The sequence below is a fragment of the Bombina bombina genome, chromosome 3 (assembly GCF_027579735.1).
Source record: "Bombina bombina isolate aBomBom1 chromosome 3, aBomBom1.pri, whole genome shotgun sequence".
Classification (NCBI taxonomy): domain Eukaryota; kingdom Metazoa; phylum Chordata; class Amphibia; order Anura; family Bombinatoridae; genus Bombina; species Bombina bombina.
This window is the reverse complement of record NC_069501.1, coordinates 112,427,160-112,448,347: the sequence shown is the minus strand read 5'-3', so window position 1 is coordinate 112,448,347 and position 21,188 is coordinate 112,427,160. Positions and strand designations below refer to the sequence as shown.

The 21,188-nt window shown below is 36.9% G+C and overlaps 1 protein-coding gene across 1 annotated transcript in view; it reads left to right on the top strand.

Annotated features, from left to right (window-relative positions):
- Window positions 1-1,306: 1,306 nt before the first annotated feature.
- The window catches only part of SON (SON DNA and RNA binding protein), a gene marked incomplete in the record, with an annotated part of 747,918 nt that continues 728,036 nt past the window's right edge, over window positions 1,307-21,188 (top strand). The window contains 1 exon segment of the mRNA XM_053705170.1: window positions 1,307-1,501. Coding sequence (XP_053561145.1) covers window positions 1,422-1,501 — 80 coding nt within the window.

Below are 21,188 nucleotides of genomic sequence, written 5' to 3'. Positions count from 1 at the left end.
TGCATGGCATGGAGGGGGATCTACCCTGTATATATTCATAGTGAAATCAGTGGCCCAATGGTTATTAACCCTTTGAAAATATCTGTTACTTATTCAAAAATGAGAATTATGTCACCTATGCCAGGGTTTGCATCAATTTCTGTGCCAAAAACACCATTGGGCCAGGCTAAAAATAATTGCATGGCATGGAGGGGGATCTACCCTGTATATATTTATAGTTAAATCAGTGGCCCAATGGTTATTAGCCCTTTGAAAATATATGTTACTTATTAAAAAATGAGAATTATGTGACCTATGCCAGGGTTGGCATCAATGTATGTGCCAAAAACACCATTGGGCCAAGCTAAAAACAATTGCATGGCATGGAGGAGGATCTACCCTGTATATGTTCATAGTAAAATCAGTAGCCCAATGGTTATTAACCATTTGAAAATATGTTACTTATTAAAAAATGAGAATTATGTCACCTATGCCAGGGTTGGCATCAATTTCTGTGCCAAAAACACCATTGGGCCAGGCTAAAAACAATTGCATGTCATGGAGGGAGATCTAACCTGTATATATTTATAGTGAAATCAGTGGCCCAATGGTTATTAACCCTTTGAAAATATCTGTTACTTTTTCAAAAGTTAGAATGATGTCACCTATGCCAGGGTTGGCATCAATTTCTGTGCCCAAAACACCATTGGGCCAGGCTAAAAACAATTGCATGGCATGGAGGGGGATCTACCCTGTATATATTCATAGTGAAATCAGTGACCCAATGGTTATTAACCCTTTGAAAATATATGTTACTTATTCAAAATAGTAATATTTGTATTGGTGCCAACGTATGCCCTTTTTTCCAGTTTGTATATCCAATTGTTGTATAAAGGGTTTCCACCTCTGTGTAACTACATTATATGAATCATATTATTATATAAATAAAACCTATATTTTTATTTTAAAGTCAATTTAAAGCAGTCTGACAACAAAAAAAATGAATAAGAAACCAACTTCCATGAATAAGAAACAGAATTTCACGAATAAGAAACAGCTTGAATAAGAAACCAACTTCCTCGTCATCCCTGGCTAGTAATGTTTCTCATGCTTGTCAGTGGTAATGCAATCTTCCTAGATAACTTGAAGTGATGGCTAAATACATAATTGCACTGTCCTTTTAAGAAGCCAAATAAGGGCCTACAAAGTGTAGAAGCTTCCTAGCTTCTCTTATCGATAACAACAACACATGAACGTTTACGGTGGCGCAGGTAGCTAAAAGTTAACGGCGCGTGCCCGTGTTCTAGACTCAATGTTTACCGTGGCCGCTTGGAATAATAAAAAAAAGTAAGTCGGGAACGCGCACGTATGTGCGTGACAGTCGGAAACAGCGAGGACTAGAAAGAGCTTAACAGCAGCAGTAGGAGGAGGATCGGGGCGCCATGGCGACCAACATAGAACAGATCTTCCGTTCCTTCGTTGTTAATAAATTCAAGGAAATACAGGAGGAGAAACAAAACAGGTAAGCGGTCCGAGCTTTGAGTAAATAGTCGGGCGTAATAATAAAGAACGAGGCACTGCAGTTTTAGCTGCGGCCTACTCCGAGTTTTCTGCTAGCGCTAATGAGGCCTCGGATATGTTTGCTTGTTCCTGACCTGTGGGAAATTACAGCAGCGGTGTCGTGAGGGGGCCTCAGTGTATTGTGCTATGAGATTCATCGTTTTGCTTTCTAGACTGGTTTACACAACTCACGTTATGGGCAGAGGCCTGCGCACTTACGACTTGGCCTCCTATTATGGAGATACATCTAGTTCTGCTTCTTTGCATATTATATAGAAGTATTTGTGCTATCTTATATAATGTAAGTTTTATTTCACTGAAACAGTATACATGTGCATAAGTTGTGGTATTATTATGGGACTTGGTCTTTAGTAATGCTGGATATGCTGAGAAATGTTGCTACCTGTGGGTAAAGCAATCATTTTATAACATGCTAATGAGTAAATAGTAGTTAAACATGTTGGTGAGGTGGAGATGTTTAATATATTTAAATTCACACTGGGAGGAAACTATTGTTTTGTATAATACAGTAAATAATGATCATGACTGTTGGTGGTCAGGATATCCTTCACATGTTTATATAAATACCTAAATTCATTCAATTATAAGTCCACCTTTATAAAGAAACATAAATAACTGAGGCATTTTAAAATCACACTTTTAAATGCAAAATACATTTTTTTTTTTATTTATTAAGAGCTTGACAGCAGAAACAGATGGGGGTTATTTGTCTTCCAGTGTCTTTAAAGGAACTCTCTTTTTTTCAGGACTCTAAATTTCAAGATTGGATTTTTAATGTGACACTATATTTAGCAGTGATCATCCGTTTTTGTTTCTTTTTTTTATTATAAAGTTTTGAGTTTGTGGGTGATGTTGCTACTTTGTAAGCATATATGGCTTCTGGTATGTTCATTTAGTTATCATGCTTGATTGACAGATGGGCACATTCACAGTTCATTCAACCAATCAGCAACTACTGGACACATGTTTAACAATTTACGTGTGCAGAGATTTTGGTACAATACAGTATTCTAGAGTGTCTTATTAACAAGTCATTACAGATTTCTTTTATTGATATTAGCTTTTTATGTAACAGCTGTATTAGTTCTGAAAAAATACTTTTTTTATGGTTGTCTGTGTCAATTGATGTAGTTATGGGAGTTTGTTTTTATCAGCTGTCATTGTGTTAAACATGTATGCATTTCCAATTAATGTTAAAATTTAAATATTTGAAATCCAAAACATTCCTTGCCTGGAAAATGTTAACATGTTATAGCATTTTTCATGTGTTTTTTTTGTTTTTATGGTTTTATGGTGTTTAAATTTGATTGGAAAGTTAAAATTATGCATTCAGATAGAGCATGTCATTTCAAGCCACATTCAAATTCATTTCTATTTTCAAATTGACTCAGTTCTTTTAGTATCTTTAGTTGATAATGCATATGTACGCATCCTACACTACTGGGAGCTAACTGGTGATTGGTGGCTACACACATTTCTCTTGCCATTGGCTCACCAGATATTTTCAGCTAGATACCATTAGTTCATTGCTGCTCTGAAGCTGACTTTAACCATGTGCTTAATCCCATTGCAAAGGTAAACACAGTGCATTTTATTTCATTGTTGCATGCATATAACATATCATTTTTTTACACGTATGTCCCTTTTTAAGTAAAATGTAATGTTCTCCATGTCTTAGTTTCTTATTTATTGAATCTTAGATTAAGAGGATTGGGTTTCCTTGAGAATTTGCAAATTTATTTTAAGGGAGTGGGGATAATATGAGAGGCTTGTCATTTTAATTTTTAGACTTGCGCAGAGGCGAAAAACTATTTTTGGAGGAATCTTTTGGAGTAAATATTTAGAAAATAATTGTTTTTGGAATATTTGCTGCGGTATTCGTTTGGTTTAAAAATACAGAATATCCCGGGATCATTTACGTTTAGTTTTCGTTAAAACAAATGTTCCTTTGCTACAGGTGAAAAAGTTAATATATAGCCTTATACTTTTTTATACTTACCTGTAGCCCTATACTTACCTATGGTGCGCTGGAGAGCCGTGCTAATCCTAACATTTCTTTACAGAGCGCCCAGGTCATGCTAATAGGAAGTTTAGCTGTCTGCCCTATAGGATCTTCTCCTTTAGCGCAGTCTCTGGTATCCGCCACGCTGAGCCTCCTATTAGCATGGCCCGGGCTCTGTGAAGAAGTGTTGGGATTAGCGCCGCTCTCTAGTGCGTTACAGGTATTTAATATTTTAAAGGAAAACTAATGAGTACTGATTAATTTTGTCGGTATTTGTTTTCTTTAGAGTAGCTAGTGCATTTGTTTGGATATTCACTTTGTGAAAAACAAACTAAAATCCATATTTTCATCACAACTTCACATTTGTAACTAAATGAATGCACAAGCATAACATTTTTACTGTGCTTGATATTTTATTGTTCAGAGTTAACATTATTGCTGTAATTGTCCATATTATCTGCAGTACAGTTTTCTTTTTTCTGTTATATATTGATTGAAATGGTGCAAAATTCAATAAAAAAAAAATAAAAATCTTATCATTAAAAAAAATAATATGCATATACAGGGCTTGACACCTGAGCTCTTGTGTTTCTGTCACACTGCCCACCGAAAACTCTTTTCTGCCTTTTACATTTTCTCATGGCAATGTCTTTGAAACTGCTGTACCCAGAAGAGAATCACTTGACTAAGCTATGCACAAGTACCAGCTTTTCAGTGGCTGTGCTCATACTTTTATTAGGTTACTTGCACTGACTACACCTGTACCCATTGTTGTAAAAACATATAAAACTTTTTACCTTTTCTGCATTCCTGCAGTCAGTTTGCATTGAGATCTGTTCCTATCTCCACTGCTGCACTGTTTCTCCTAGGTTATTTTATTATGGTTACTAGGTTACCCACTTCAGTCTGCATCGGTACCCAATGTGATATTGCTTGCAGTGCTCTTTATTATTTAGGGGTCCACACAGTGACAGCCTCTGTGGAGGCCGGTTGGTAAATCCTGATGTGGCCTTGTAATATTGTTTATCCACTTTACCAGGAACACTGTTGAATCACATAGTACTTTTTGCCCTTACTGAGTCCCCACCGTGGCAGGTTTTATGGGGACCTGTTGCTAACCCCAATATTGCACTGTTTGCTTTTGCTGTTTTCAGGTTCCCACAGTGACCGTTTGCACTTGTGACTCTGTTGTATTGCATGCTGAATACATTCCACTAAGGATAGTTGTGTTTTTGTAGGACATGTTTTGCAGTTGTTACCTTTCACTAGCAGGCTTTTAAATTATATGTAGCAGGGTTAGCCTTGGGAGCCCAGTGGGGTTCAATTTTCAGAGCAAAATTACCCGAAAAGAGGTCATAATAAATAATGGAAGTATATTGCAAAGTTGTTTCATTCATAACTAAACTTTCTATATAAAAATCTCAAGGTGTTTCTTACTCTTATACTGTGTATATCAAAAGTGTTACAATGGGTTTAAGCCCAAGGCAGAACATGCTGTGATCTGACATGTCATTGCAGAAAATGCAGCACGTCTGTAAAAAGAACATGATACATACAGGAACTGTATGTATCATGTATTATTCAAGAGCCCCAAGGCAGAACATGCAGTGATCGGAGATGTCATCGCAGAAAATGCAGCATGTCTGCAGAAAGAATAGGATACATGCAGGAACTGTTAGCACTTTTAGATGGTTCTCTTTAAACAGCGCTGTGCTCTTGGCTGCACTGTGTAGGTTTTCCTTAACACTGCGCATCCAGAGCAAAGTGCTGTTTGAAGAGAACAGACATATATGGAGAAGCACTGCAAAGCAGTGCATTTATTGTTAACTGTCTCTCAGGGATTTGTTCAACCCCCACCCCCCCCAGCCTTTTCTGGTCTGCTAACTGTGACTGAATGTAAGATGTTCTTGTGAGCAATGCATCTTTTTATTACTACATTTATACCCTGTGATGTTTGGCCAAGAGAAAAAGGAGACAACATTTTTTTAGGTGACTTTTTTTTCTGCTGCTAATTTGCAATGGAATTTTCAACTGCAACACTAGTTTATAAAACTTAAAAAAAATACTTTACTCTCTAGTTAAATCAATAAAGTGCAACCTAACTGGTTAATTAGTGTAACTACTTAATTTCAAATTGTATTTTATTTTAAAATGACCTGCTGAAATTTTTTCACTAAAAAAATGTCATCGCAGAAAGAGAAGAAAAGTTCTGCCTCTGGGTTCAAGAGACATTGTAAAAAGGGACACTAAACCCATTTATTCTTTTTTGATTCGGATAGAGCATGCAATTTTAAACAACTTTCTAATTTACTCCTATTATCACTTTTTCTTTGTTCTGTTGGTATCTTTATTTGAAAAAGCAGGAATGAAAGCTTAGGACCCGGCCCCTTTTTGGTTCCGAACCCTGGATAGCGCTTGCTGATTACATTTTGCCACCAATCCGCAAGCGCTACCCAGGTGCTGAACCTAAAATGGGTCTTCTCCTATGCCTTCATTCCTGCTTTTCAAATAAAGATAGCAAGAGAACGAAGAAAATAGGAGTAAATTAGAAAGTTGCTTAAAATTGCATGCTCTATCTGAATCATGAACGAAAAAAATTTGGGTTTAGTGTCCCTTTAATAAAATGTCTCTTTTTTTTTTTTTTTTCTCTGAAGCTAATTTTTAATGCAAATTTTCAACAGCTGCAATGTATTATAAAACTTTAAAAAATTGCTTTATTCTCCTGTTAAAGGATTACTTTCTGTTATAAATTTTAAGCTAAACAACCAACATATTAAAGTTAATAAACATTAATTAAAACCTACTGACCTATAGTTTCTCAAACAAAGTTTCATTATGTTCTAAAAGTTATATCTTTTATTCGCTGATGTCGTCACGTTATCCTGCCCACTATTTTCAGCACTGCATGTTCAAAATACTTAAACCAATAACTTTGTGTTTAAAGCGCCATTTTGAAACCTAGGTATTGTAAACGGATTGGTACAGAGAAAAGGATACCCACGGAGTGGGTTTGGAAAACAAATACATTTGCAGACAAGATTTCTGATATACGGTAGAGATATGTTAATGAAATGCTATTGATAAAAAGCGTATTTGGGGTAGTTAGTTAGTAACAGGCATAGAAAATATTTACTTACAGTGGCCCTTTAATCAAGACATTGCAACTAAGCTTGTACTTTAGGGCAACTGCTTAATTTAAAATTGAATTAAATTGCAAAATGACCTGCAGGAAATTTTTTCACAAAACAAATCTTATTGTAGAAATAAGAAATAAGTTCTGCCTCTGGGATGTTAAAGGGACTGTTTACTCAAGAAGTTTCTCCCCTTTAATTTGTCCCCAATGATCCACTTTACCTGCTGGAGTGGATTCAATTGTTTACAAGTATTTCCATTGCCCTTATAATGGCATTTTAAATAGATTATATAGCCTGTGGTATCCTCACCCATCCTGAAAGTTTTTGGCCTCAAGGCCAAGCTGTGTAAACGCAGCCAGTAGAATAAATTACCCTCCCAGTGGGTTATAGAAGAGATAAAGTAATAACATGTTAAAGGGACAGTACACTGTAATATTGTTTTTCCATTAATGTATTTTAAATGACTTGTTATACCAACTGCAGAGTATAAAATATTTGAGAAATTCAATTTTCATGCTTGTGTATATAAAGTAGCTGATTTTGTGCTTTGAAACTACAGCCTATTACAATGGGTTGAACTTAAAGGTGATATCAGATCTCATTATGTTCTAAGTTTGTGTAAACAGACTTGCTTCCTTATCTTTTATTTGGCTGGAACACCAAAGCTCAATACATAGAGAGAACAATGGGAAATGATCATTTTATTACTTAAAGGGCCATAATACCCAAATGTTTAAACACTTGAAAGTGATGCAGCATAGCTGTAAAAAGCTGACTAGAAAATATCACCTGAACATCTCTATGTAAAAAAAGAAAGATATTTTATCTCAAAAGTTCCTCAGTAGCCACATCCTATTGTAAAGGATTTCTAAGCAGCATATTAGTATGTCTGTCCTGGGACAGCTGAAAGGATGAGCCTTGTGCACTCTCATATTATTTCCCTATTCAGATTAGGGAAGTTTACAATGAAATCTCATGAGATCACAGTAAAAGAGTTCATGACCTCAGCACTGCTGATGCTGATTGGCTGCTGTTCATTTCTTCATATTTTTTTTTTTTTTTTTTACCTGCAGCTGGGAGCAGGTGAAGTATAACTTTTTACACAGAACTTACTCTGCTGAACTGAGGAGATTGTGAGGTAAAATATCTTCCTTTTTTACATAGAGATGCTGAGGTCAGCTTTTTACTGTTATACTTGCATCAGTTTCAAGTGATTTAGCATATGAGTATTATGTCCCTTTAACTATCCTGCACCCCACTGAGTGTAATCTCTTCTGCTGGTTGTGTATACTTAAGCTATTCAATAGCCTATACTCCAGTATTAATTTGTTCAGTATAGGTGGCGATACCACAGGCTACCACATGAGCTATTTCAAATGCTGAAATAGGAGTAACCAATTTAATACATTCTAGCAGGTTAAAAGGATCATTGGGAATAATTTAAAGGGGAGAACAAATTTTGGGTGAACTGTCCCTTTTAATTTTCCATTGTTCTCTCCAAGTATTGGTGATTGTTTTACGGACAGATATAAGATAAAGAAGCAGGAATATGTACACATTGTGATAAAGTAATGAGATCTGATTATACCTACAAGCTCAACCCATTTTATTAGGTTGTGGCTTCAAAACACAATCAGCTAATTCATATACACAAAAAAGCCTTAAAAAGCAAATCTTGTACATTTTATACTCTGCAGCTGGTAAAAAAAGTAATTGGAAACCCATTAAGGGAAAAACAATTTTATAGTATACTGTCCCTTTTAAGTACAAACCAGAATGTTATGTTAAATGCATCTTTTTCCCCAAATGCTCATAACTTTAGAATACAGAAGCAAAATTAGATGACATTTTTTATTTTTATTATTTATTTCCAAATTGTCAGTCTATACATCCATAATGCATTTCTTGTAACATGCTTGAAGAAACTTTTATCTGGATATAGGTTGAAAGTTTTTTAAATGGGTATGTTATTCATGCATGAATGTATATCTTTTTGAAAGTGGAAACAGAGAATATAGCACAGGACTCTATTGTCCCAGGGCACCTTAAAAATGGCTAATTTCGCTTTTATTTTCAGGGTCATTTTAAGATCCTTCCATTGTCTCCTTTCCCCCCTTCCATACCACTATACTTCCCACAGCCCTCTGCATTGTTTAAAGAGACATTGTACACTAGATTTTTCTTTGCATACATGTTTTGTAGATGATCCATTTATATAGCCCATCTGGGTGTGTTCTTATAAAAAGTGTAGTTTTGCTTATTTTTAAAGGTACAGAAAACACCAGAATTTCTGTTATTTAAAAATATAGATAATCCCTTTTTATTACCCATTCCCCAGTTTTGCATAACCAACACAGTTTATAATACACGTTTTACCTCTGTAATTAACTTGCATCTAAGCCTCTGCAGACTGCCCCCTTATTTCAGTTCATTTGACATAATTGCATTTTAGTGCTTACTCCTCGGTAAATTCCTGTGCATGAGTTTATCTGTGTGAAACACATGAACTAATGCCCTCTAGTGGTGAAAAACTGTCAAAATGCTTTCAGATTAGAGGCGGCCTTCATGGGCTATGAAATTAGCACATGAACCTCCTAGGTTTAGCTTTCAACTAAGAATACCAAGAGAACAAAGCAAAATTGGTGATAAAAGTAAATTGGAAAGTTGTTTAAAATGACATGCTCTATTTGAATCATGAAAGTTTATTTTGGACTTGACTGTCCTTTTTAAATAACAATGTGCTGATTTTCAGACTCCTAACCAAGCTCCAAAGTTTTAGATGCATACTGATGTATACAGACTTCACATTGCATCTTTTTTTGGTATATTGGGGAGGGGGGAGTTCTGCTATCAGCCCCTTTCAGTGAGTGTCCCAGGCTAATCTTATCAACAGTGCTAAACTGGGAGGTTTTAAAAGGTTTTATACTGGATTTTTTTTATCCGTATCTGTGCATATTATTCTTTATAGTAGTGTCTGTTTAGATGCAGTTAAATGAAAATTGGTGTTTACTGCCCCTTTAATTTAGCAGAGTGTGTGGCGGAATAATCAGTTTTGCATTGGGGACCAGGGAAATGTATAGTTCCTAACGTGCTTTGTTTCAGGAGGGGTTGAATGGGCAGCCTCCCTACTGCCCATGGCCCTGATGTGCTGAATAATTTTGCGCATTTGGGAACAGGATTACTATAGTTCCTAACATGCTTTGTTTCAGGAGGGCTAAAACTCTTCCTATGTGTCTCTTATATTTTGCACGACTATCTTCCAACAGTTACTTATTTGACATTCTTTTGTCTTGTTGATCTTTCATGTTTATGCATTGTATTAACTTTGTTACAAATGTTACCATTGGTAAATCCAATGTCCAATTACATCCGTTGTATGTATTTTTAAGCCTCATGGCAGGCATAGTTTGTATCTAACCTGAGGAAACGGCCAAGAGCTTACGGCCGAGAAAAGCGTTGTTTTAGCTCAAATTCATGTTTTTATTATACACGGATGTCTGAAGTATTCCCTTTGCTTAGAAGAGTGAACCATATCTCTATCGTTGGTATTATACTCCCAGCATTGGTTTCTAATCAGCTGCAGCGCACACGGCGCAATCAGGTCTCCGCCCCTCTGCCAGAACTGTTCCGACAGCCACACACAGACAGAAGGAGTTTCCTTTCCTGTTGCGGAGAGCCAGCAGCCAGTCCTGTTGCCACCAAGATTACATCCTTCCAGTGTACTGACTGCTGTTAAATGTCAGCCTGCTTCTTATATCAAGAGTGCCACTATCCTTGTGAGTACCTGTTCACCTGTTTTACACACACTGCTCTACATATGTCTTGAGTTATCTACACCATGAGGGGCTTTCTTTTTGTCTTCATCTTCTAGATCTACTGACTCACCATCGGCCTCAAGAAAAGCAGCCCACATTAGAATTGTCTTTTATTACAGCGGATTTTCTCACTCCTTCACAATTTTTTTTTTTCTTTCATATATTATACATTTTTGATATATTCACATTGATTATCACTTTCAAGTGTTATAATATTTATTTTTTACATAGTTTGTCACTGTTGTTGCTGTGTGTTTTTTACCTCTGGGAGGTTACCTTATTTCTTTCTATTTTATATCCATATTAACATTGTTATATGTTACGCTTATATTGATATTGTGTATATATGTTTATGTAACTATTCTACACAAGCAATTAGTTGCACACCCACACCCCCTAGCGCACCCTATTTCTATGCCTATAGCATAGTTTTAAAAAAAATGATAACTCTTCCTGCTGATCCTCCTTTCTCTGTAGATTTCTTTATGAATTTGTCTCGTCCTGTCTCGCAGTAAATCCAAAGTGTTGCCGCTGCTCTTCTGGTTTGTGGTGGTTTTTCTACCCAGCCACTTTGCAAGAGAGCGCCCAGCCCAAGTGACTTGACTGGATACTGAAAGTAAATGCATCAAGAAATGATGCTGTGTTTTTGCTGCTTCTCATCCTGCACATTACTGTGCTAAGAGAAAGCACTGCCAAAAATACCAGTGGCAGCGCAACCAGTTAGTTACTTGTTTGACGTCTTATTTGTTACTATGTATCATCATGGCAGTTGTACACCACCTCAGCTAAATAGACTTTTACAGTCTTTTGGTAGCAAAGCATTGCAGCTCTCATTGCCGATGCCTGTATATATTTGACCAAGTTGCATAAAATATAGGCGCCACTAATGTTTGGACCTTCGCATAATTCTTTATTTGAGATATTTAATAGATGGTATAACTTTTATTTGTAATGCACCATCCGATTTTACAGGTGTTCCAATACATAAAGATGAGCCAGGGACCTGCTCCATAGATGGCTTACAAATAATGAGATGATATTGCTGTAGAGAAGAGGTGAGATATTTCTAAAATAAGACCTGATGGTAATATCTTCCTAATTTCAGGTATATTTGTATGGATGCAGGAACTTTGTACAGTTAGCCTAGCAAACACACAGTCTACATTTACTCAAGCTTTATAACAGTTTAAAAAAAACAAAACCTTGCCCATTCATAATAACTAACTGATTGTATGCAAAAGCACGCTATTAATACTTACCCCCTCAATAAGAGCAATTTTGCAACCAAAATATTCAAACTGAACATGCAGTTTAAAAATAAATTTCAATTTCACATCTTTTATGAATTTTTCTACATTTTCATGGTTGGCTTATTTAAATGGACACTTAAACTGATAGTAAATCCTAGCATTTGTGAAATGCTAGGATTTACAAACGCAACAAAGGGGATTAAAAAAATAAAATACTTCTTGCTGAAAGTTCCTTTATTTGACTGCAGTATTCGCTGCGCTGAGCGCCTCAGGCCGCCCATGGCAGAACGCTATTTATTACTGAAGTGATTTTAGCCAATAGCGTGCTAGCTATCCAGCATAATGCCAGCTGGCCCCTTTATTTGGTTGAAAGTCCCCTTTATTTGTTGCACTGGTAAATCCTAGCATTTCAGAAACGCTAGGATTTCTTATCACTTTAAGGCAAAATTAAACATTCATGATTTAGATAGAGCAGGGGTATCAAACTTAATGTATCTGGGGGCCGCTGGCCAAGTGTCGTAAGCTCATGGATGCCGCTTGAACTGAGTACGTGCTAGATATACTAGAAACTGCAAGTGAAGTTTACCCAAGTAGTAGTGTATGGTGGTAGTTGTAGCCCACAACAGACATACACAGTTGTCTATATTTATCTTGTGAGTGTCAAGTGAAGTGATCATTCTGGAACTGTATAACAATGTCAAAAGTGACATTTATCCAACAGTGCATGGTGGGATAATACACTGGAGTCTTGTCTTTATATTTATCTTTTAAGTGCCTATATAGAACCTCAACTGGATACACCTCTTAGAACCCTAAAACAAATTGACAGCCCAAATTAATAGTTTACCTTAAACAAGGGAGGGCCACATGAAACTCTCTTGGGGGCCACATATGGCCCCAGGGCCTGTACTTTGGGACCACTGAGAGAGCATAAGCAACTTTCCAGTTTACTTCCATTAACAATATGTGCACAATCTTTTTATATTTAACATTTTGTGAGTCACCAGCTCCTACTGAGCATGTGCAAGAATTCACAGAATATACGTATATGCATTAGCTGATGGCTGTCACATGATACAGGGAGAGTGGAAATAGACATAACTGAAATTATTCAGAAAAAAATCTACATTTATATTATACATTTATACATTTGTTGATTATGCAAATTTGCTGTATTTACTGCTCCTTTAAAGAGCTTAGGAATCACGAAAAAAAAAAAAAAAGGGTTTTATGTCCCTTTTTAACAAAGTATCACAATGTAAAACCGCAAAATAGATGTGACAGACCTGCTCTTTCAGCTGCCGGATTAACCTGGAGTAGATAAACATTGTTTACCATCTTAACAGTATTGATCCCCAACAGCTAAAGTGCAATTTACCTGAACACCCTGTTCCTCTTACTAGTTAAAGGGACATTAAACACAGACTGTATGATAATATAATTCATATCTGAGAAGAATTTTGCAATGATTATTGCAGCTTTATTTTTTTTTTTCAAATGAGAGACTTTATTTTTTTTTTTTCTTTAATTTCCCTGTTCCCCAGAACATACTAATACACATATAGAGCTCCATTTATCAGTCACTGGTGGACATATTAGTCCCTGTCCGCCCGGCTTCTCCTCTAGTTGGCAATTCGCTGCCCACATTTACCATTGCACACAAGCGCTCCTTTGCACTCGCACTTTAAACCCGCTTCCTGCTTGTGCACAGCCAATAACGCACTGTCAATCTCCACGGTTGGAAGAAACTGGAACGATTTTTAAATTCTCATCCTAAGAGGTGGAGGACAGGGCTGGGAAGCAGCAGTCTGATGACCGCTGCTTGATAAATCGTGACTGCAGGTTCATTTGTAATAACCGTATTTCTTGGGAGAAAGTGGAACGAGCACCATTTTCACGTGTATTTTACAACAAAAGGCAGAATAATAATGAATATATACAGGGAGTGCAGAATTATTAGGCAAGTTGTATTTTTGAGGATTAATTTTATTATTGAACAACAACCATGTTCTCAATGAACCCAAAAAACTCATTAATATCAAAGCTGAATAGTTTTGGAAGTAGTTTTTAGTTTGCTTTTAGTTATAGCTATTTTAGGGGGATATCTGTGTGTAGGTGACTATTACTGTGCATAATTATTAGGCAACTTAACAAAAAACAAATATATACCCATTTCAATTATTTATTTTTACCAGTGAAACCAATATAACATCTCAACATTCACAAATATACATTTCTGACATTCAAAAGCAAAACAAATCAGTGACCAATATAGCCACCTTTCTTTGCAAGGACACTCAAAAGCCTGCCATCCATGGATTCTGTCAGTATTTTGATCTGTTCACCATCAACATTGCGTGCAGCAGCAACCACAGCCTCCCAGACACTGTTCAGAGAGGTGTACTGTTTTCCCTCCTTGTAAATCTCACATTTGATGATGGATCACAGGTTCTCAATGGGGTTCAGATCAGGTGAACAAGGAAGCCATGTCATTAGATTTTCTTCTTTTTATAACCTTTCTTGCCAGCCACGCTGTGGAGTACTTGGACGTGTGTGATGGAGCATTGTCCTGCATGAAAATCATGTTTTTCTTGAAGGATGCAGACTTCTTCCTGTACCACTGCTTGAAGAAGGTGTCTTCCAGAAACTGGCAGTAGGACTGGGAGTTGAGCTTGACTCCATCCTCAACCCGAAAAGGCCCCACAAGCTCATCTTTGATGATACCAGCCCAAACCAGTACTCCACCTCCACCTTGCTGGCGTCTGAGTCGGACTGGAGCTCTCTGCCCTTTACCAATCCAGCCACGGGCCCATCCATCTGGCCCATCAAGACTCACTCTCATTTCATCAGTCCATAAAACCTTAGAAAAATCAGTCTTGAGATATTTCTTGGCCCAGTCTTGACGTTTCAGCTTGTGTGTCTTGTTCAGTGGTGGTCGTCTTTCAGCCTTTCTTACCTTGGCCATGTCTCTGAGTATTGCACACCTTGTGCTTTTGGGCACTCCAGTGATGTTGCAGCTCTGAAATATGGCCAAACTGGTGGCATCTTGGCAGCTGCACGCTTGACTTTTCTCAGTTCATGGGCAGTTATTTTGCGCCTTGGTTTTTCCACACGCTTCTTGCGACCCTGTTGACTATTTTGAATGAAACGCTTGATTGTTCGATGATCACGCTTCAGAAGCTTTGCAATTTTAAGAGTGCTGCATCCCTCTGCAAGATATCTCACTATTTTTGACTTTTCTGAGCCTGTCAAGTCCTTCTTTTGACCCATTTTTCCAAAGGAAAGGAAGTTGCCTAATAATTATGCACACCTGATATAGGGTGTTGATGTCATTAGACCACACCCCTTCTCATTACAGAGATGCACATCCCCTAATATGCTTAATTGGTAGTAGGCTTTCAAGCCTATACAGCTTGGAGTAAGACAACATGCATAAAGAGGATGATGTGGTCAAAATACTCATTTGCCTAATAATTCTGCACTCCCTGTATTGCAATAGTGTTATACTTAAAAGAATGAAACATTGTGCATGTTATTAAAATGTTTAATGCAGGGGTTGGCAAATCTGTTTATAATTTAGGAGACGGCAAGAATGTTTAGCAGCTAGGGGTTTAAAGGGACATGAAACCAACATTTTTTTTTCTTTCATTTTTCAAATAGAGAATACAATTTTAAACTTTCTAATTTTACTTCTATTATCAGATTTGCTTTCTTCTCCTGTTGAATAGATATCTGCATAGGTAGCTTGCTATTTTCTGGAGCTCTATATGACAGGAAATATTGCTGCCATCTAGTGCTCTTACTAATGTATAACATTGCCATATAGTTCTGCAGACACGTACACACTCCAGAACTTCCCTTCCTGCTTTTCAAGAAAGGATAATAAGCAAACGAAGAATATTTGATAATTGAAGTAAATTGGAAATTTGTTTAAAATAGTGTGTTCTATCTGAATCATGACAGAAAACCCAAAGGCAACCCAAATTATTCCCTTAAAGGGACACTCAGGTTAAATTAAATTTTCATGATTCAGATATAGTATGTCTTTTTTTTTTTTTTTTTTTTTTTTTTTCCCTTTTTTCAACAAGCTTTATTGATATAATTAAAGGTTTTACAATTGCCATGGATTGTATCCGGCGTAATACAGTAATGTCAATAAAAAGAAAAGTAAGAAAGAAACATGAGGCAGGATCAAAACTATCTGTTGTTCACAGTTCTGTGGATCACGACATTGCATACTCCAACAAAAAATATCGCAGTAGAACAAGGCAGCTTGTAAAGTTTTTCTTTTTTCCAAAACATGTGGATGAAACTCCCACCAAACATATAAACTTTGCTACGTAACAGATATCCAAGCTAAAAAGTCTTACAAATATAAACACACTTAGGTGAAGATTGCAATCAACAAAATAATGAGTAAGTAACAGGGTTAAGGTTCCAAGGAACAAAACGAGGCGCAGGCCCAAGGCAAAGCTCCAGCTGGGTCATACTTTTTTTCACAATCTATGAAGTGCTTTTAGGCCAATAGAGGTGTCTCGATGCTGGCGTTAGTTGAGGTGGTGTCCTAGCGTGTGTGTAAGTGTATGTTTCCCAGAAAAAAGACATGGCACAATAGAAGTCCATCCTATTTGTTTTCTGATAGTGGAACCTTTCAAGGGACAGGAGGAGTGTGACATTTTGTGCCCAATCTCTCTTGAGTTGGAATACTTCGCTGTTTCCAAAGTCTAGGGACCAATTGTTTTGCACAGCTTAGCATAATGTATAATAAGACCTGTCTGTACTTGCATTTGATCTTAGGCGGTTTATTGAATAATAGCGTCAAAGGGGATGTCTATGGAGAGAGCCTTTTGAATTTCTCTGTAGATGTCCTGCCAGAAGGGTTGAAGTATGGGGCAATCCCACCATATGGGAAGATGTGTTCCTACTTGTTTACAGTCCCTCCAACACAGTGGATCAGAGTGAGGATAAATCTTGGCAAGCCTACTAGGGTAAAGATACCATCTTTCCAGGAGTTTTAAATTTGTTTCTGTGATGCCCATTGAAGAGGGAGCCTTTCCCATTTGTTGGAATATAATGTCCCAGGTTTCAGAAGGGATCTCAAACCCCAGTTCAGCTTCCCATGCTTTAGTGTATGGCGGTAGGCTTTTAGAATGTAAGGCAATGAGGATTTTATATATTTTATAAAGGGTGCCCTTCACTAGTTGTGGGGAGTGACTTCGAATGGGTTTAAGCTTCTAATCAAGTTGGGTTTATCTTTGTGGCAAGAGCGAAAGAGAGATAATTGTAAATATTCAAACCATCTGTCAAAAAAGACGATATTTTTGTCCGCTAAGGCGGTTTTGTGTATAATGGTTCCTTTTTCTATGACTGAATGGCAAGGTAGGCCTGCTGCTAGCGTGTACAGGTCGTCTGACCGTTTCTGAAGTAATGGGGGAAAGTCTTTGTTGTGTAGTAGAGGGGTTAGTGGTGAGGGAATGGTAGATATGCCTTTCTGAGATCTCGTGAGATGGTCCCATGTGGAGAGTGCATCGGACACTAACGAAGGGGTAAGTGGTGGTAAAGTCCTATGTTGTCTGTATGTCCAACACATCGACCCTAGACTTCTTGAGCTAGTTAGGTCATGTTCAAGCTTAACCCATTCTTTATCCACATTGTTCTTACACCAGTCAACCACTCTAGTTAATTGCGCTGCCTGCAGGTATAGCAAGAGGTTGGACACCCCAAGTCCCCCATCATCTCTGTTCCTATAGAGAATGTTTTTAGCTATTCTAGGGCGTTTATGTGCCCATATAAAACAGTTAATGAAAGATTGTGCGGTGTGTATGTATTACCCCTTTACAATTTTTGAGTCACCAGATCCTACTGAGCATGTGCAAGATGTCACAGACTATACGTATATGCATTTGTGCTTGGCTGATTGCTATCACATGGTACAAGGGGAGTGGAAATATACATAACTTTGAAAATTGTTATAAAAAAATCTACTATTCATTTGAAGTTCAGACTAAGTGCTATTGAATTGTCTTGTTATCTTGCATTTGTTGATTATGCAAATCTAATGTGTTGACTGGTCCTTTAAATCCTGCCTACACTTCCCCAAACATAATTCACTGCCTCCACCCAAAAACGAATTATTAAGCAGTACTTTTTGGGATATCCCTAAATTACAGTTGCATTAAAGAAAAACAAATATTTAAAAATAGTGAGTTGGTAATGTTATTCCAAAACCCAAGGAAGATGTGAATTCAGTTACTAGAGAAAACTACTTAACCTTTTTTTCAGATTAAAAATATAAAATTAATGGTGCATAAAAAATTAAAAAGAAATACATGAAATTGGATAGCATTTAAAAAAGGTAATTAACCAATACACACACAATTGCAAATAAAAATGATAAACACAGAAACCCTAAGATTACAATTTAGAATTAAAATCTGTGGAGACTCCCAGTAATACTTTCATATGGTATATTTATTTATGTAAGTGTAATGTCTGCCTATGTCATCAAGCACTATTCTATATCCATTCCCAATAACATGACCCACCAAAGGGGTAGTTGGATACTGCCTATCTCCCAATATCTTACACTAATCTGGTTATAGTCTGTTGAATTTGAGATATTGGTCCCTGGGAAACCGATGGCACACCCCAGTGTGCCCACTTCATGACTTTATTACAAACCCATTAATACCAAAAATCCCACACCCCAGTTTAATTGGCCTAGGTAGTCTCTTTGCACTTATCTTTACCAAGGCTTGTTTGGGCTTATTGGATCCCTTCACCTATATGTCCACATGAATACTGAAGGTGGTTTTCTGGGATGAGTTATGAGTTTCCCCATGCTGAGAGAGTGGCAGTAAAAAGTTTTTTTTGACTATGTCTGCATTAACCCCTTAGAAGCTAGCAGAAAAATTAGAAAACAAATCATACCTTTGCATGATACCCCCTTATTTAAGACTTTAGCCAACGGTTGTTAGGGGACCTCACCTATACTCCTGTCTCATTTCACTTCATTTCTGCAAGGAAGCAGATACACACTAGCAAAGCTGCTCCTCACAATCCATCCTGTCCTCTCTAACAGTGTTGGTTATGAAAAACTGGGGAATGGGTAATAAAGGGATAATCTATCTTTTTTAAACAATTAAACCTTTTGGGTAGACTGTCCCTTAAAGAAACACTCACACTTAAACATCTCTGCTGCCACCACATTAGTGACAGTTTACTGTAATTTTTTTTCCTTTAATGTGTTTCCAATTACTTTTTTAGCAACTGCAGAGTATAAAATGTATGAGAATTTGCTTTTTAAGGTTTGTGTATATTAAATAGCTGATTTTGTGTTTTAAATCCACAACCTAATAAAATGGGTTGAACTTGTAGGTATAATTAGATCTCACTACTTTATCACCTTGTGTTCATATACATGCTTCTTCATCTTATATCTGTCCGTAAACCAAAGACCAATACTTTGAGAGAACAATGGAAAATAAACAATGTATTACCTTATCTCTTCTATACACCACTGGGAGTGTAATTTCTTCTGCTGCTGTTTTTACACAGCTTATCTATAGCTTGGACCTAAGGCCATAAACTTTCAGAATAGGTGGGGATACCACAGACTAAATCAACTATTTCAAATGCCAATATAATACCAATGACTCCAGCAGGTAAAGTGGATCATTGGGAGCAAATTTAAAGGGGAGGCAATTTTTGAGTAAACTGTCCCTTCAAGAATATATTTGGAAATTTCAAGGAAAAACCCTGACTACAGATTAAAAATCCCAAAACACAATTTAGTAAAAAATTAGGGTTGCACTGATACTAGCATCGGTGCCGATACCAAGTATTTGCATGAGTACTTGTAATCATGCAAATGCACGATACTTAAACCGATACCTCCACTTCCCACCCACACGCCATCTTGTGCTGCAAACTGCATGTTTCCTTTTCATTTTAAGCTGGAGTGAAGACTTAACTAAAAATTGTTCACTTCTGTTCTGCCAATACAAATTGCTGTTATTTGTATTATTGTACGTTTGAGAGCGGTGCTCTAAAAGCTGCTACTATGCAACTGGAAGCCTACCTGGGTTAGATCACTAACTCATTCTGACAAACCCCTAAAGTAGTGGGCAGTTAATAATAAACTGAGATTTCCAGCTCTGGCTAAAATGGCCCAAAAAATATCTTTCTGCCCCATACAGTAGTGTGAAAAGTGACGCTAAGCTGAACAGTCTTTCAAACGTCCTTACTGATAAAAGAAACCGACTTTTTATAGATGAACATGCAGATATGCTTCTGTTCCTTAATAAGAACTTGCCACTAACTTTTGAAAAATTATTTTAATTGCTAGATTGCCTATTATACTGCTAGTTCTCCTCATGAAAAATTGTGCTCAAAACATACTGTACTCTGAGGAACATCCTTAGCCAGGTCTGGACTGGGAATAAAAATCAGCCCTGGAAAAATATGAAGACCAGCCCTATTTTCTGTTGAGTCAGTAGAATGCAAATGCCCCATTTTGCTCAAAGGGGATTATTGGGACACTCCTTCCACAATGTTTATTTCAGAATTAAATTGTATTACTTTTGTATTAAATACAAATGTCAGATTGATGTTATATAGGCATCCTACAACCCAATTGCATCCAGTAATCGCCCCTTTAAATTGTAGCTTTTCAGCCCCAACTGCTGCAGCTGATATTTATTAGGTGCCCAACCACTATAGTGCTGGACACCTATTGTTTTTGCTCAGATTATTATTATTATTATTATTTTTCCTCCGTTTTTTTTAAATGCTTATAATAGCAGCAGCATAACTCAAAAACTCATGAAACTTTGCACAGTACTAGAGATCTATGCTGTGCATAATCCTATGCAATATAAATCTCATAGGTCATGTGATCTAGCAGCCATATTGTTTTTTTGCGACAAATTTTGACAAATGCTTGAAAATCTTCTTCTCTGGAAGCGCTTATGTTAGTTGTGAAACTTGCTGTGTGTACTGCTGTCCTGAAGTTTGTTCAAGAGAAGTGATTTGGTCACATGATCTAGCTGCCATTTTGAAATGTGCGAGAATCTTTAAACATCTTCTTTTGAAACCGCTAAGTGCAATAATTCACAATTTTGCACATGTACTCTTTTCGAGGTCATATACCAAGATTGTTAAAGCTGCAAATTTTCCATAATCAACATGGCTGCTATGAGCCATTCACCTTTTTATCGTTGTTTAATTGCGTAAATTTGCACTTTATGCATTATATTTACACTATTTAACTATATTACAGTGCAGCAGACACATGATTACACAGTTATGACCCCTAAAGGCAATATTGCAGTTAAAATTCGCACTGCGCAGTCACCTTCGTGAAATAAAACATTTGCAAATTTTCATGAAACTTCTGCAAATTGTAGAAGTCTATAGTGAGCATTAG